Source organism: Capricornis sumatraensis, chromosome 11 (assembly GCF_032405125.1).
Source record: "Capricornis sumatraensis isolate serow.1 chromosome 11, serow.2, whole genome shotgun sequence".
In the NCBI taxonomy this organism is placed as follows: domain Eukaryota; kingdom Metazoa; phylum Chordata; class Mammalia; order Artiodactyla; family Bovidae; genus Capricornis; species Capricornis sumatraensis.
The window spans coordinates 19,983,605-19,997,275 of NC_091079.1; the positions used below are offsets into that span (position 1 = coordinate 19,983,605).

Genomic DNA, 13,671 nt, shown 5'->3' on the forward strand with positions numbered 1-13,671 from the left:
GGGATGTCAGCCGGCTGCCCACTGCCAGAGCCAACCTCGGTGGCCCCGGTGCTGGCCTTCCTCTGGTCACCGTCTCCCTCCTCCCCAGGGCTCACTCTGCCCCTGCTCTGGAGTCTCCTCTAAAACTCTGCAAAGAACACTCCTGGACTCAAGTGCCCGGTGACTTGATCGGGCAGACACTGTGTTAACATGTGGAACTCGAGCACAGAGGTGTTTCAGTTCTCCGGGAGTTACAGCTCAGGCTGAGGATGAGAGGCAGAGACTGTGAGCAGTTCTGGCAGCTGGATCCCTTGGACTGAGGAGGGTCCTGGGCCACGTTGGGAAGGCTGGCCTCTCCAATAGCCAGCTGGAGACCCTGGACACAGCAGGCTAAGGGGATGTTCCTGCCCAAAAAGGTCTGGTGGGGACTTCCTGGAATCCCCAGGCAGGGCTAGATTGACTCACAGCAGGAGGCAGGGGGTCTCTGATACAACAACCAGACCCACCTGCTCTCATGTCTTTATTTCCTAAGAGAGAAGTGGCATTTTGTGATGGGGGGAGGGACAAAAAGGAGCCCAGATTGGCTGTGAACTGGTCTTAGGTGATGGTAGTGACAGGCACACAGTCTGACGCTCAACACTTTTGTGCATATCTGATATTTTCTATAATGAAATGTAAAAAAAAAAAAACAAACCCAAACCTGAATTTGCATATTTGTTGTTTAATGTCTTTTCTGGTGAAGCCTCATTTCTTGCGTAGTAAAATACCTATGAGTCTTCCCCTAAAGTCTGACTTTTTGGCTACCTGGGACCTGCCAGGTCTCACACACCTAGAAGCAGAGGCAGGCAGAGGAACACAGAACCAACACCAAATCCTTCCCATCTGACATGGATGAGGAGCTGCTGCTGCAATGTGAAGCAGGTCAGGGCAGCTGAGACCTTCAGGCTGAGAGGCTCCTCGGGGCACAGCATATGCATACACCTGGGGTGCTGGAGTGCGCGGAACCACGGAACCACTGGGTCCGCCACTGATACCCCAGTCTCTTCTGCAGCAAGGCCCCTTATACCTCCAGCTCCCAGTGGAAGACTCATGGTGGCCCGAGGGGAAGGGGCTGCAACTTTCCAAAAGCGTTAGTGTCTCCAACTGTCCTTTCCCAGCCTCTCCCTGGTGGGCTGGACCCCATCGTGGGGCAGTGACCTCGACCTCAGGGTGCCTGAAAGGAGGCAGGCGAGGAGGACTAAGTAATTGCTCACAGGCCCCATGTGTGCTCCACACCCTGGCTGTTCTGGACTGATGGCCAGGGCCTAGGCCCAGCTGCCCCTCCCTGCTGGGCGCCCCAGGGGCTGCAGGCTCTATCCACACGAGGGCAAGCAAGGGCGGCCCAGACGATCCCCTTGGGAGTGCCTGGCCGATGGACACATGTGTCAGTGCTCTGACACCGCCCTGTCATCAAGAGCGTTGAGAGCCAGGGGATGGGAAATTTACAGAGAGGCAGGAACTGGCACCAGGAGCCGGGGAAGGAGAAACAGAGAAGTTGGCTGAAGGAAGACAGAAATGAGGGAAAAGTGGAGGGCGATGGAGGAATGGGACTGAGGAAAGAGGTGCGGAGTGGGGCCAAAGGGTGGGCCAGGGGAGTGAAAGAGGACGAGGTGGAGGAACAAAAGCGCACGACAGACGACGGGGCGATGGGACCAACGGAGGGGGACAGGGACGCGGTCCGACCGCAGTGTTGGGGTGGACTTTGAGGGAGGTGGGGAGCTCCGGCTGAAGGGACTGCGCTTGGCACGTCCGCTGGCGCCCCGAGGGTCCGCCCGGTAATTAGGCCTCGGTCCAGATGGGCCCGCAGTCCCGCAATCAAAATGCTAATCGGCCCCGCGCCTCCGGCTGCGCCTCCGCCGGGCCCCCCGGGAAGGGGCAGGGATGAGCCGCTCGGCCGAGGGGGATCCCTGCCCCCGCCCCCACTACGGGCCCCGCCGGCTGCGGCTCCGCGATAAGGGGGCGGCCGCGTCCCGCCCCCGCCCCTCGGGAGCACCAGCCACACAAGATGAATATCCCGCCGCCGCCACAAAGCGGGCTTGCGGTCCCTGCCGCGCCCGGCGCCGGGCCGGTTCGCTTACAGCCACGCTCGCTCGGCTCCTGTGTTGCGACGCTAGGTGAAGCCGAGAGATCCGCGGGCGGCGGCAAGCCGCCGAAAGCGCGCCACCGGAGCGGCCCTCCTGCCGCGCGCCCGGCCGGGTCCGCGGGCCCGACCACCAGCCCGGCACAAGGTCACCGCGCGCCGCGACGGGTGCGCGCGCCCCCGCCTCGCACGCGCTCCCGGCCGGGGCGCACCCGCACACTCCCGGGGCCGCCCCTGCGACCTTGGTCCCCAGAGACAGCGGGCCGCGTGGGGGCGCGCTCGGAGCAGGGAGACCCGAGCCACGGGCGGGGGCGCGTGAGGGGACAATGGCGACGCCGGGCCCTAATTGGGGACATATGTCCCCGCGCGCGGCCATTGTGCGGCCCGGAACTCCCCGCACCCCCGCGCCAGCCATTGGTCGCTGGGCCTGACGTCATGGGGGCTGCAAACTCTGGGCGGGCGGCCGGGGGAAGGGTTATCCGCCTGGTTGCGGGGCCGCGTGGGGGAGCTGCAGGCGCGCGGGAGGGCGGAAAACCACCAGTGAAACCGAATTTCTGGAGCAAGGGCACAGCAGCCCCTCTCCGTCTTCACACTCCGCTCGCTGCGTCGCCGCTGCGCTCGACCTCCGCCCCTTGGGGGAAGGGCGGGGGTGCAGAAGGCCTCTCCAGCGGGCACGGGGTCAGCCAGGGTGACCGAGCGGCAGGGACACACTGCGGCACGGGGTGCGCGCAGCACTTCCACACGGCGCTTTCGCTGCCTCAGCATTCGCTGCTTCTCCGCTCGCCTCCCCCACCTGCCCCCGCAGATCCCTCGCCTCCACACCCGACAGCTGGGCTGGGCGGACCGACCATTCTGGGGTCCACCCTGTGTTCTTCCCTCAAAGATCCCGAGTCCGGGCTCGTGGGCCCCAGGCCTGCTCCCACCTCTCCTCCCACGCCGCACAATGCTGCGGACGTCTGGGCCTCCATTCCCGGAGCCTATCGGGGGAACTCCACACGAGCTGGGGCCGCGGCATCCCCAAGACCCCTCCCAGGAGACCCTGGCGGGGGCCAGGCCCCGCGCAGCCATTTCCGCCGTCCTCTCCCCCATTCCTCCCTCCCCCTGCCGTCGCTCCTGGGCTTTAAAAGCTGGAGGCTGGGCCGGGCCGCAGGCAGAGGCGGCCGCGGGCGCAGGAGGCTGGGCCCGGGAGCTGTCCAAGCGCCGAGCCCCGCCCCCGGAGCCCCCATCCCTCCCTCCCACCTTCCCTCGGCCCGCCCTCCCAGAGCACCCCTCCCCCCCAGGACCCCCGCCCCCCGCCCGCCGCCGTCGCCGCCGCCGCTCGCTCCGGCTGCAGAACAATAAAGCAAGGCTCCCAGAGACCCCCGCAGAGGACCCCCGCCCGGCGGCCGAGCCCCCGCGGCCCGCCCCTCGCCGCTCCCTCCGGCTGTGCGCGCCCGGTCGCTGGCCGAGGTGCTGGCCGGGCCGGCGCTGGCCGCGGTGCTGAAGCTGCCGGCGCTGCCGCCGCCGCCTTCTCCAGGCCCCGCGCCGCTACCTCCGGGGGCATGGGGGGTCGCTGACTGAAGCTCCGCCGCGGCGGCGGGGGGGAGGGGAAGGGGGCCGCGGAGCCGGGCCAGCCCTGCACCCACTCGCAGCCTCCGGGCCCGGGACGGAGCCGCTCCCCCCCTCCCCGCCCCCCCAGCCTCCTCCCCCGCCTGTCCAGGGGCGGCACTGCGGGCTGGGAAGCCGGGACCAGAGGAGGAAAGGAAGGAAGGAAGGAAGAGAAGAGAGAAGAGAAGAGCAGTGAAGAATAGAAGAAGAGAAGGAAGGAAGGAGAAAAAGAGGGGTCCGGAGCAGCAGAGGAGGAAACGCAGGACGGGCAGGCAGGAGAGGACGGCACCGCGCGGCAGCATCCAGAGGCCAGAGTGAGGACCCGTGCTGCCTCAGCCGCTCCTCGGATGGTGACGGGGCCCCGCCGCGGCCGCAGCCCCCCCGCGTCCCGGCTCCGCAGGCCCACAGCGCCGGAGCCCCGCAGGAATCATGCCCAGATCCTTCTTGGTCAAGAAGGTCAAACTTGACACATTCTCCTCGGCAGACCTCGAGAGCTCCTACGGGCGCGCCCGGAGCGACCTCGGCGTGCGACTGCAGGAGAAAGGTGCGAGTTGGGATGGGGCTGGGGGGCGGCGGGCGAGGGGCTCAGTGCTTGAAGGGGTAGAGGGTCAGAGACTGGGGCTGGAGGGACCAGGAACCCCAGGCAATAGGCTCGGAGGAACCAGAACCAGCAGGAGGCAGTGGCTGAAGCGGACTTGGGAGGGGATGGAGATGGGGGTGGGGAGAGGGGAACGCAGAGGTAGGCCAGAACGGAGCCAAGGATGGGCATGGAGAGCGTGGATGCAGGAGAGAATGTGGGGAACAGGGGTCAGGAACAGGAGGAACACACTGACCCGCGCCCTGACCAACACAGAATGGACCCTGCTGACATGACAGGAACCAGCAATGTATGCAAACCACACTCAGAAAACAGCCTGCCTCAGAACCCTCTTATTTTCTTTGGCTGCACCTTTAGTCCCCCTTCTAGGGCCAGCAGGGAAGTGCTAGGAGCTCCAGGGAGTAGCCATGTGGTCCAGTGGGGGCCGCCCACCTGTCGGGGCAGAGGCAGTAGCAGTGCCCCCGTCCCTGGAGCAGGGTCAGGGAGAAGGGTGTGGGCAGGTGGGCTGTGGGCAGGGAAGTCCAAGTGCTGGAGGCAGGAGGAGGCTCTTTGTGTTAGGGCGCCCAAATTCAAGGACAATTGCTAGCAAGTGGGCAAGGGGGCTGGGAGTGCCAGCAGCCTGGGGTGGTAAAACAAGTGTGACCTGCAGGAGCATAAGCCTGTGTGCGAGCCTGTGTGCACCCATGTGACTGCGTGTGGCCATGTGACTATGTGCACTTGTGTGTGACCCTGTATGAGTGTGTGCCTGTCTGTGTGCCACTACATGGGACCATGTGACTCTGAGGCCGCTATGTGCCCATGTGACTGGCAACCCCAGCTGAGTGTGTCTGGTTGGCTACATGTCTGACCCTGCGTGAGTAGGTGGTGCAGGCCTGGCTCAGGGTGCGGCCCACCCTGAGGGGACTCTAGAATTGACAGAGTCTTAGAGGCTGAGGGTAACTCTGAAGAAGCCAGACTCTGCTTCACACTCGTGCGGGGTGTGTATTTGTGACTTTGAGGTTGTGAGATCCATCTCATGCTTTGAGAACAACCGAGGTTGCAGGCATGAATAATGCTGCCACCTGCAACTTGTCCCTGTGAAGGTGTCCGCTGGTGCATGCCCTGGCACTGCCTCCAACACAGTGTCTTCCTGGTCACATTTCCTGGGGTTCAGGAAGGCCCCACAAAGGATTAGGGCCTAGGGAGAGGGGGTAATGTGGAACAAGGTGGTACCCAACGGTGCAGGATGACGGAAAGGAGTGGAGTGGGGAGAAACAGAGTGGATGGAGGGAGACAGGGCTGAACGGAAGATGGTCAAATCTAGTGAGTAGTGGGAGACCTGGAAGATCAAAGGGAGGTAGAATTCTCCAGGGCTTGTTGGGGAACAGGTGAGCATCGAGGATGGACACGGGCTCTGGGCACGGTGGATGAGCCAGTGGGAACCGTGAGGGCAGGAGCGACGGGGTCCCTGGACAGGCGGTCCTGGCTTTGTGCGCTGCGGTTCTGCAGTGTGTTGCATAATCAAGGAAAACTGCTGAAGTGGGGAGAACCCGAGGGGGAGGGAGAGGGGGAGGGGAGGAGGGGAAGGAGGGCGAGGGAAGCGCCGCCCCTCCCCCCTGACCTTGAAGCTCCGCGGAAGGTGTTGGGGGGGGGGGCAGCCGCGCCCGAAGATGCGAGTCTTTCCCTCCTCCAGCGAGGGCGGGGTGCAGCCCGGCCGGGCCCTGGCTCATCTCTCCTCTCTCTCCTCCCTTCCCTGCCGTCGCCATCCTCCCTGCCCCTCTCTCCCTCGGCCCCTTATCCTTTGTCCTCCTCGCTCCCTTCTCGCCGGCCCCGGTGTCTCTCGCCACCCTCCTGTGTGTCTTGCCTGCTGCCCGGTTTCCCTCCCGCTGTCTGCCTGTCTGTCCGCCTCGGCCCTTAGGATACCTCAACGACTACGCGGGGCCCGCCTCCGTCTACGATGGCGATGCCGAGGCGGCCTTGCTCAAAGGGCCATCCCCGGAGCCCATGTACGCTGCGGCCGTGCGGGGAGAGCTGGGCCCGGCGGCCGCGGGCTCGGCGCCGCCGCCCACCCCGCGCCCGGAGCTGGCCACAGCCGCGGGTGGCTACATCAACGGCGACGCGGCGGTCAGCGAGGGCTACGCAGCTGACGCCTTCTTCATCACCGACGGGCGCTCCCGTCGTAAGGCAGCCAACGCCAGCGCCGCTGCCGCCCCCTCCGCAGCTTCGGCGGCGGCCTCCGACGGCGACGGCGGAGGCGGGGTCGGGGCGGGCACGCGTGGTGTAGGGTCGGGGGCTGGGGGTCGGGGCGGCGCGCGCGCGGGGGCGGGCACCGAGGCCCGCGCGGCGCCTGGGGCCGGCAGCTCAGGAGGCCGGCACGCGTGCGGCGAGTGCGGCAAAACGTATGCCACGTCGTCTAACCTGAGCCGCCACAAGCAGACGCACCGCAGCCTGGACAGCCAGCTGGCGCGGCGCTGCCCGACGTGCGGCAAGGTGTACGTGTCCATGCCGGCCATGGCCATGCACCTGCTCACGCACGACCTGCGCCACAAGTGCGGCGTGTGCGGTAAAGCCTTCTCGCGGCCCTGGCTGCTGCAGGGCCACATGCGTTCCCACACCGGCGAGAAGCCCTTCGGCTGCGCGCACTGCGGCAAGGCCTTCGCCGACCGCTCCAACCTGCGCGCGCATATGCAGACGCATTCCGCCTTCAAGCACTTCCAGTGCAAGCGCTGCAAGAAGAGCTTCGCGCTCAAGTCCTATCTCAACAAGCACTACGAGTCGGCCTGCTTCAAGGGCGCCGCCGGCGGCGGTCCCCCGGCCCCTGCGCCCACCGCGCCGCCGCAGCTCAGCCCTGTGCAGGCCTAGGGCGGCGGTACCTCCGCCAGCCGGGTTGGCTCTCAGCAATATGGGCCCCCAGGGAAGTCTCCGCCGGCGACCAGGCGGAGGGGCCGGAGGGCGGGCCCCTCCTCACAGCAATAGGGGGAGGGGGCCCGGCCCCGCCCCGCCCGCCAGGGGCCTTCCCGGCCCCTTCAAGCAATAGGGTCCCGAGGGGAGACCCACCCCGAGCCCCCTCCCTTCCCCTCCAGGGTGCCCCAGGCTTTTTCCCAGCAATAGGGTCGAGGAGACCCAGAACCGAACCTCATCTCCGAGTTAGGTCTCTGAGACCGGGGTGGGGTGAGGTAGGGAGCGCCCCCTCCTCCCTCTTCTGCGCCCCTGGATCGCGTGGCAGAGACTCAGGTCTTCCCCACCCCTTCCCAAGCCTTCCAGAGCCCGGCCTGCGGCCTAGACGTCGGGGAGCAGCAACGGGGGAGGAGCAGGGTGAGGGGCGCAGAGGCTACCTGCGCCTCGTTCTCGGTGTCCGCTGAGCCCCAGGAGTGTTAGACGCGTGCGGATCGGGGACTGGGGCGGACGGCGGCACCTCTCTCCCTTGGGTTCCTTCCGGGGCCTCAGTCCGAGCCGCTTTCCTACCCTTGCCTCGCATCCTCTGCCAAATCCGAATTCTTCCAGCCCAGCTTCCCGGGCTCTGTCCTCCATAACGAATAATAATGACGCATATCAAACCGCATGGACTTATCCGACCTCCTCAGACCCCGCTCCTCTTCCCTGGGGCCCCCCTCCCTCGTACCCGGGCATTCGGTGTTGGAGGACGGATTCCTGGGGCCCGGTAGGCAGGCCTGGGCACGGCCCTCTACACACCTCTCTGTATTTGCTTTGCGGGTAAAGCCCCCTAGGGGGGTTGCGGATGCGTCGGGTTTTCTTTCTGTATTTGTACGTTTTATTTATGAACGGATTGCACTCGGGTCCGGGAAGGGGCGCAGAGGCCCCTATCCTTCCCGCCGACGCCGGGGGCTTGGGATGTCCAGGATCACTTTCCCCGCCCCGAACCCCGCCCACCTGGGCTCCGCCTCTCGGGAGCCGCAGGCCCCGCCTCTCAGAGGCCGGCCCCCTCCCGGAGCCCCAGACCCCGCCCTCACTCTGTTGCCAATTTACACCCGTCTAAGCCAAAGCCTCGGCGGCGACCCCGCCCCAAGGGCCCGCCCCATTGGCCGCCGCCTTTGTGACGTCACTGCATGCAGCCCCTGCCCCCGTCCCTTCCTTTCCCGGAGCTGCCCGCTCCCAGTCCCTCTTAGTTAGTCCGAAGCTGACTATAGAGCAATAATGCGCACTGCATGCGAAGCTGCCGCCGCCTCTAGAGTTACTGAGAATCAGGTATCCCCCTGCCCTACCCACCCCATAGGCCCCTAGATCAGGGACGCTGCGCGGGGCCGGACGCGCAGACTTTCTCCCCACCTCTCCTGCTCTTCCCTCCCTCCCCTCCCTACCCCCCCCACGGCAGAGGCCGGCGGGTGTAATGGTTTCAGGGGCGGGGCGGGGTGTTTGTCCTCAAGACCCCTCCTTCAGTCGTCCATCACCCACTCATCCTTCATTAGGCACCTACTATGTGCCAGGCCCACTGCTGAGTCCGCCAGGGGTGTGGCGACCTGCGGGAAGGTGCATGTTGGTGAGGGATCCAACCTGCTTGGGTGGGCCAGGGATGGTCACACGTGCAGAGAGAGCCGCGGTCCCTAGACCCAAGCGTGGGCCCCTCACTCCTCCCCACCCCAGCGTGGGGCCAGTGCTAGGCACAGGGGGCTCTGCTTTGACTTGGGCCCGGGTCCTCAGCTCAGGTGGCACAGACCCGGGCCCAAAGGCCCAGCGCCACCAGGGCCACCCATACCGAATCCCATTCTTTCCATCCCCTGGCAATGGCAGCTTTGTCACGTCAGGCCAGGGTCCCAGGTCAGAGGACAAGGTGCATGCTGGAGCATTTGACCTGGCCAGCCCTATCCCAGTGGGTACCAGGCCCAGCGGCTCCCACAGGGGTGGACCCGGGCCTCAGAGCCCAGCATAGCAGGGCTCATGTCCAAGACCCCTCCATCCCAGCTCAGTGTTCACACAGCTCCCAGGCCGGGGCCTGCCCACCTGTGCTGGGCACACCCGCATGCACAGGCACACACAGGTGCCCCACCCTACCCTACACGCCTATCTACCTACCTACCTAAGGAGAAGGCCGGAGGGCCGTGGGCCGGCCAGGGTCTCCCGCTTCTCCCCACACCCCGCCGCCGTGGAAAGCCATGGGCCCCCTCCCGCCCCCGTAACTAAGCAGCACAATAACCGACTTAGCAAATTCAGGTAGAAGGAACGTTTAGGTAGCACCTATTTTGTACTGATTCTATAAGTAGGGCCCGAGATGCGGGGGCCCTCGGGTGGGGGCTGCGGCCGCCGGCCCGCCTTGCCCTCACCCCCGCCTGCACCCCGCCGCCTTGTACATACTCCCACCCGGAACAGGCCGGGATTTTTACTCGGGCTGCGCCCCTCTTCCGCCCCCGTTTGGGGCCGGGCCGGCCGGACAGACGGACGGACGGACAGACCTCCTTCCTAAGCACAATAGCACCAGCTCCCCGGAGCGCCGCACCTCCACGAGGAGAATAAATGCCACTCTTGATAGAACTTGGAGTGTCGGGCTGATGTATACAAGGCTGGGCCCGCGCCGCAGGAGACGCTGAGGAGTCTGGGGGGCATCTTTCTGGGCCTGCAGCATCTCAGAAGCCAGGCAGGTGCAGGCCTTGCGCTGGGAGTGGCAGTCTACCCACGCAGCCCTGGAGTCATACCGCTGCCTTTTGGGCCTGTGTTTTCTTTGGCAAGAGGACAGTCTTCCACCCTAGAGGCAGACCAAATGCAAGAGGACACTCCTGAACGCAAAGCAGTTGGCTTTCCTCCCATGGCAGGTGAATCTTCTCTGTGCCAGGAAGTGGGGAGCCTAAGTCAAGTCTAACCCAGGACTGATCTAGAATGGCCACAGTGGGTACAGCAGGGCCTGTAAATCCTGTGGCCTGGGGTATCCCCACTCTTCTGGTAGCAACTCCTGCTGCCCCGACAGGCCCGACAGCCAACAAGCCTTCCTCAATGCCACTGGAGAAATGGGAACTGCAGACCCCTTTCTGCAGCCTGCTCTCTACATCCTGACTTCCAGATTCAGGGGACATGTCCCCACACTGAGGAGGCCTGCCTTGGTAGCTGGACCAGGTTGGTTGTGGGGAGGAGACACCCAAGGAATAAGAACCTCCCACGGCCACCCCCAGCCCTTGGGCTCTAGACAGGGTGAGTCAAGTTGAGAAGATGAATGGCAGGGGTGTGCTGGGCTCAGACAACCAAGGAACATAGACCCCTGTCCCAGCAAATGCCCTTGGCAACCAGGTAGGTAGGCATGAGCTTAGAGGCTCCAAATCTTTGCAGACATGTGGTCAAACTGGATCAGCCCAGGGCCAGCACAGCTGTCTGCACCCTGGCAGGGGACAGGCCCACCAGACTCCACTGGTGTGGACAGCAGGAGAGCCTGACCTGCAGTAGACCTGCTCAGGGTGGGATCACCTGAGGTGGGCAGCCCCTTCTGGGGAGCACTGTCAGTCTTAATAACCTCAGGATGAAAGCCCCCGGTATTGGTAGAGCTTAGGTAGGCATCATTGCCCAATCTGCATATGAAGAGTCTGAGCCTCAGGAAGAGAAGCAGCTTGCCAAGGGCTGCCTTTGACTTAAGCCCTGCCCCAGTTGGGGTTCCCTGGTGGCTCAGACCTTAAAGAATCTTCCTGCAATGTGAGAGACCTAGGTTCAGTCCCTGGGATGGGAAGATCCCCTGGAGAAGGGATGGCAACCCACTCCAGTGTTCTTGCCTGAGAATCCCACGGACAGAGGAGCCTGGCGTGCTACAGTCCATGGGGTCGTAAAGGGTCGGACACGACTGAGTGACTAACACTTTCACTTTCTGCCCCGATACCCCACCCGTCTGATCCTGAATACCTGAGTGAGTCCCACTGGCAGGAAGAGAGGCTCCTAGAGGCCCACTCCTCGGGCTCCCAAGGCTCCTCGGGTTTGGGGCCTGGATTGACTGTTCCAGGACTCTGATGGGCGGCTGGGGTGGATGACGGATAGAGGCTGCCTCCTCAGTCCCTGGGACAGGCCTAGCCTTGTCTCCACAGGTGTCCATGGACAGGACTTTGCAATCCAGAGGATGGGTGGTGTGGTGCAGGCTGTTGACCATTGTGTCCAGGGTCTTCTCTCACGGGCCCAAGGCGTCTCCAACCTGGAGTCAGCCCAAGGCTCTTTCTAAATCCCCAAACCCTTCCAGCCCTTCATTCTGCCAGCCTGCAGATTCCTCGTCCCAAGCCAGATGTTGCTTCCAGCAGGGGGAGATTCCTCATTGGGCTTTCTTTCTTCAACAACTCCTCACGCACACATTTGTCCCCAAAAGACCCCGCCTAACTTGACCTTTTCCCTCGTGCCTCTTTGCTGTGGCCCTGCAGCACCTCACCCAGGATCTAGAGGTGCCAGAGCTGTAGGCCCCGCCCCCCAGGAGGCCCCGCCCTATATCAACCGTGGGCCCAGTCTTCCTCAAACAGGCCCCGCCCCGCCTTGGTACAGAGGCCCTTCCCGATTTGTGCCTTCACAGTCCGTGCCTTCCCATTGGCTTGAGGCCCTGATCTCTCTCTCAACTCCAGTGGTGGAACCCTTGGTTCCCTCACGTCCCCAATCAGATCGGTTCTCTTTGATGACTCTCGGCCCACCCTGGTCTCCTCACTCCAGCTGCTTCATGTTAGCCGAAGGCAAAGGAGCCTGGACGCGGACACAGGGAACCGCCCCCAACATGTACCTTCACTCGTCATTGGCTACTGTGCTCAGCCTCCCCAGGCCAACAAGCAGCCTGAGCCGTCAATCTTCTCCTCTGCCAATCAGCGCGCCAGCCAGTTCAGGCCCTCTAGTCACGGCTCTGTACTGAAGGATGGCAAGTCCCGAAGGCGCCCAGGGACGCGTGCGCGCGGGTTTGGGGGCTTCCCACCAGCTGCCTGGGAGAGGGAATAGGGAGGGAAGGAGAGAGCTCCCGGGACTTCAGCCCTGCTGCGGGTTCCTGAGAGGACTCTCTCCTCCTTCCATTCTCCCTTGGAAGCTATACTGAGAGTCCTAGCACTGAGTGGCCCAACTCTGCCTATGAATAGATGAAGGTGCTTGGACACTGGCTAAAGGGATACTCCCGATCCACCGAGGCCGGGCCTGTGGGCAGGCAAGAGGGGTTCTCCAGCCTGATGAGGGCGGATCCTTCCACACGCTACTCCAAGACCAGCTAGCCCCAGCCTGCCAGGTAAGAATGTCAGGCTGGCCTCAAGCCGCAAATGGTCCAGTGGGAGAACATGTCACCAGGGTCCCAGATGCCTGTTGGTTGAGGTGAGGGGGTCAGGAGCGAGTTCGGCAGGAAGGAGGCTTGATCTCAGGCTCAGCCTCTTGGTTTATTTGCTTTCAGAGAGGCGGTCTTCCCAGCTTTGCTTATCCCATGGGAGTGAACGGAGTGGGTTCTGTGGCTAGGGGTGTTTCTTGGGTAAACCAGGCCTAAACTCCCGGTGAACCCTCGCATCTGGAGATCCAGGATGCTCACACTCCATGCTCTTTGCCAAATGCTTGTGAAACCAAGTAAGATCGGCCTTGCCCGCGCACGGGCCTCACTGTGCAGTTGTTTTGGTGTATTGGTTGCTCCATTCAACGACTGGATGACTGCCGACTGTGCAATGAAACAGAAACCTCTGGGTCCTTGCGAATCAACACCCCAGGATCCTAACGCCCTGGCAAAACTGGCCCAAGTGGGAAAGGCGGGAAGTTCTGCAAGTCTGCGGATGAAGGCAGAAGCGGGGCGGGTGGAGAGGCGGGCTGGCGTGTCTATTGTGGGGGCCTGGGCAGGGGAGAGGTGGCCACCCTGGGAATTGGTGGGCATGGCACAAGTCCCGGGATGCGAGGACTAAGGCCTTTCTCCCCCTCCATCCTCTGACCTGGCGCGTGTTTGAACAGCCTAAGCGGAGGAAAAGTGGGTGCCTACGGTGGTAATTAGTGGGTTCACAGAGCACAACCGCGCCGCGGGATGCACGTTCGGTAGACGCGTTGAGTGTCAGCCTGACGTTAACGCACTAGGCATTTAATAAATAACTACAACCCCACCGCGCCTGAGCTGAGAAATGACGAAATCCTGTGTTTATAGAGCGGGACAAGGGGCAGGCAGCGGTCAGGAGAGGCTTGCAGCTGCCAGGAAGCCCCGTGTGTTCCTCGTCAGTTCGGGGTTGCATTCGCCAAGAGACTACAACTCCCAGGGTGCATCGCGCCCGCGGCGACCACAACTCCCACGGTGCACCGCGGGCCAACGGACTACAAAGGTATGCGCGCCGCGGCCCTGGGCCAGTTAGCGGCTCTGGGAGCTACGCTTCCCAGGACTCCGGGAGGAGCCTGCGGGCACGGATTTGCACGCACTGATTGGTGGCGCGGACCACGGCAGTGGCGTAGTAGGGGCGATGGCGGCAGTTGGCCAAGGGTCCGGAGGCGGGGCCACAGGCCTCGG

The 13,671-nt window shown here is 63.8% G+C and overlaps 1 protein-coding gene across 1 annotated transcript; it reads left to right on the forward strand.

The window, feature by feature from the left end:
* The first annotated feature begins 4,114 nt into the window (after positions 1-4,114).
* On the forward strand, positions 4,115-7,124 carry SCRT1 (scratch family transcriptional repressor 1). The gene is made up of 2 exons (XM_068983271.1): positions 4,115-4,229; positions 6,181-7,124. Exons 1-2 carry the CDS (start codon positions 4,115-4,117, stop codon positions 7,122-7,124), a joined length of 1,059 nt encoding a protein of 352 aa, XP_068839372.1.
* The last annotated feature ends 6,547 nt before the right edge of the window (positions 7,125-13,671 follow it).

What these genes read in the sequence shown, in the direction of transcription:
- SCRT1 (XM_068983271.1), top strand. Translation starts at nt 4,115, where the DNA reads ATGCCCAGATCCTTCTTGGTCAAGAAGGTCAAACTTGACACATTCTCC. An exon ending in CGTGCGACTGCAGGAGAAAG is followed by an intron (nt 4,230 to 6,180) that starts GTGCGAGTTGGG and finishes CTCGGCCCTTAG; the next exon opens with GATACCTCAACGACTACGCG.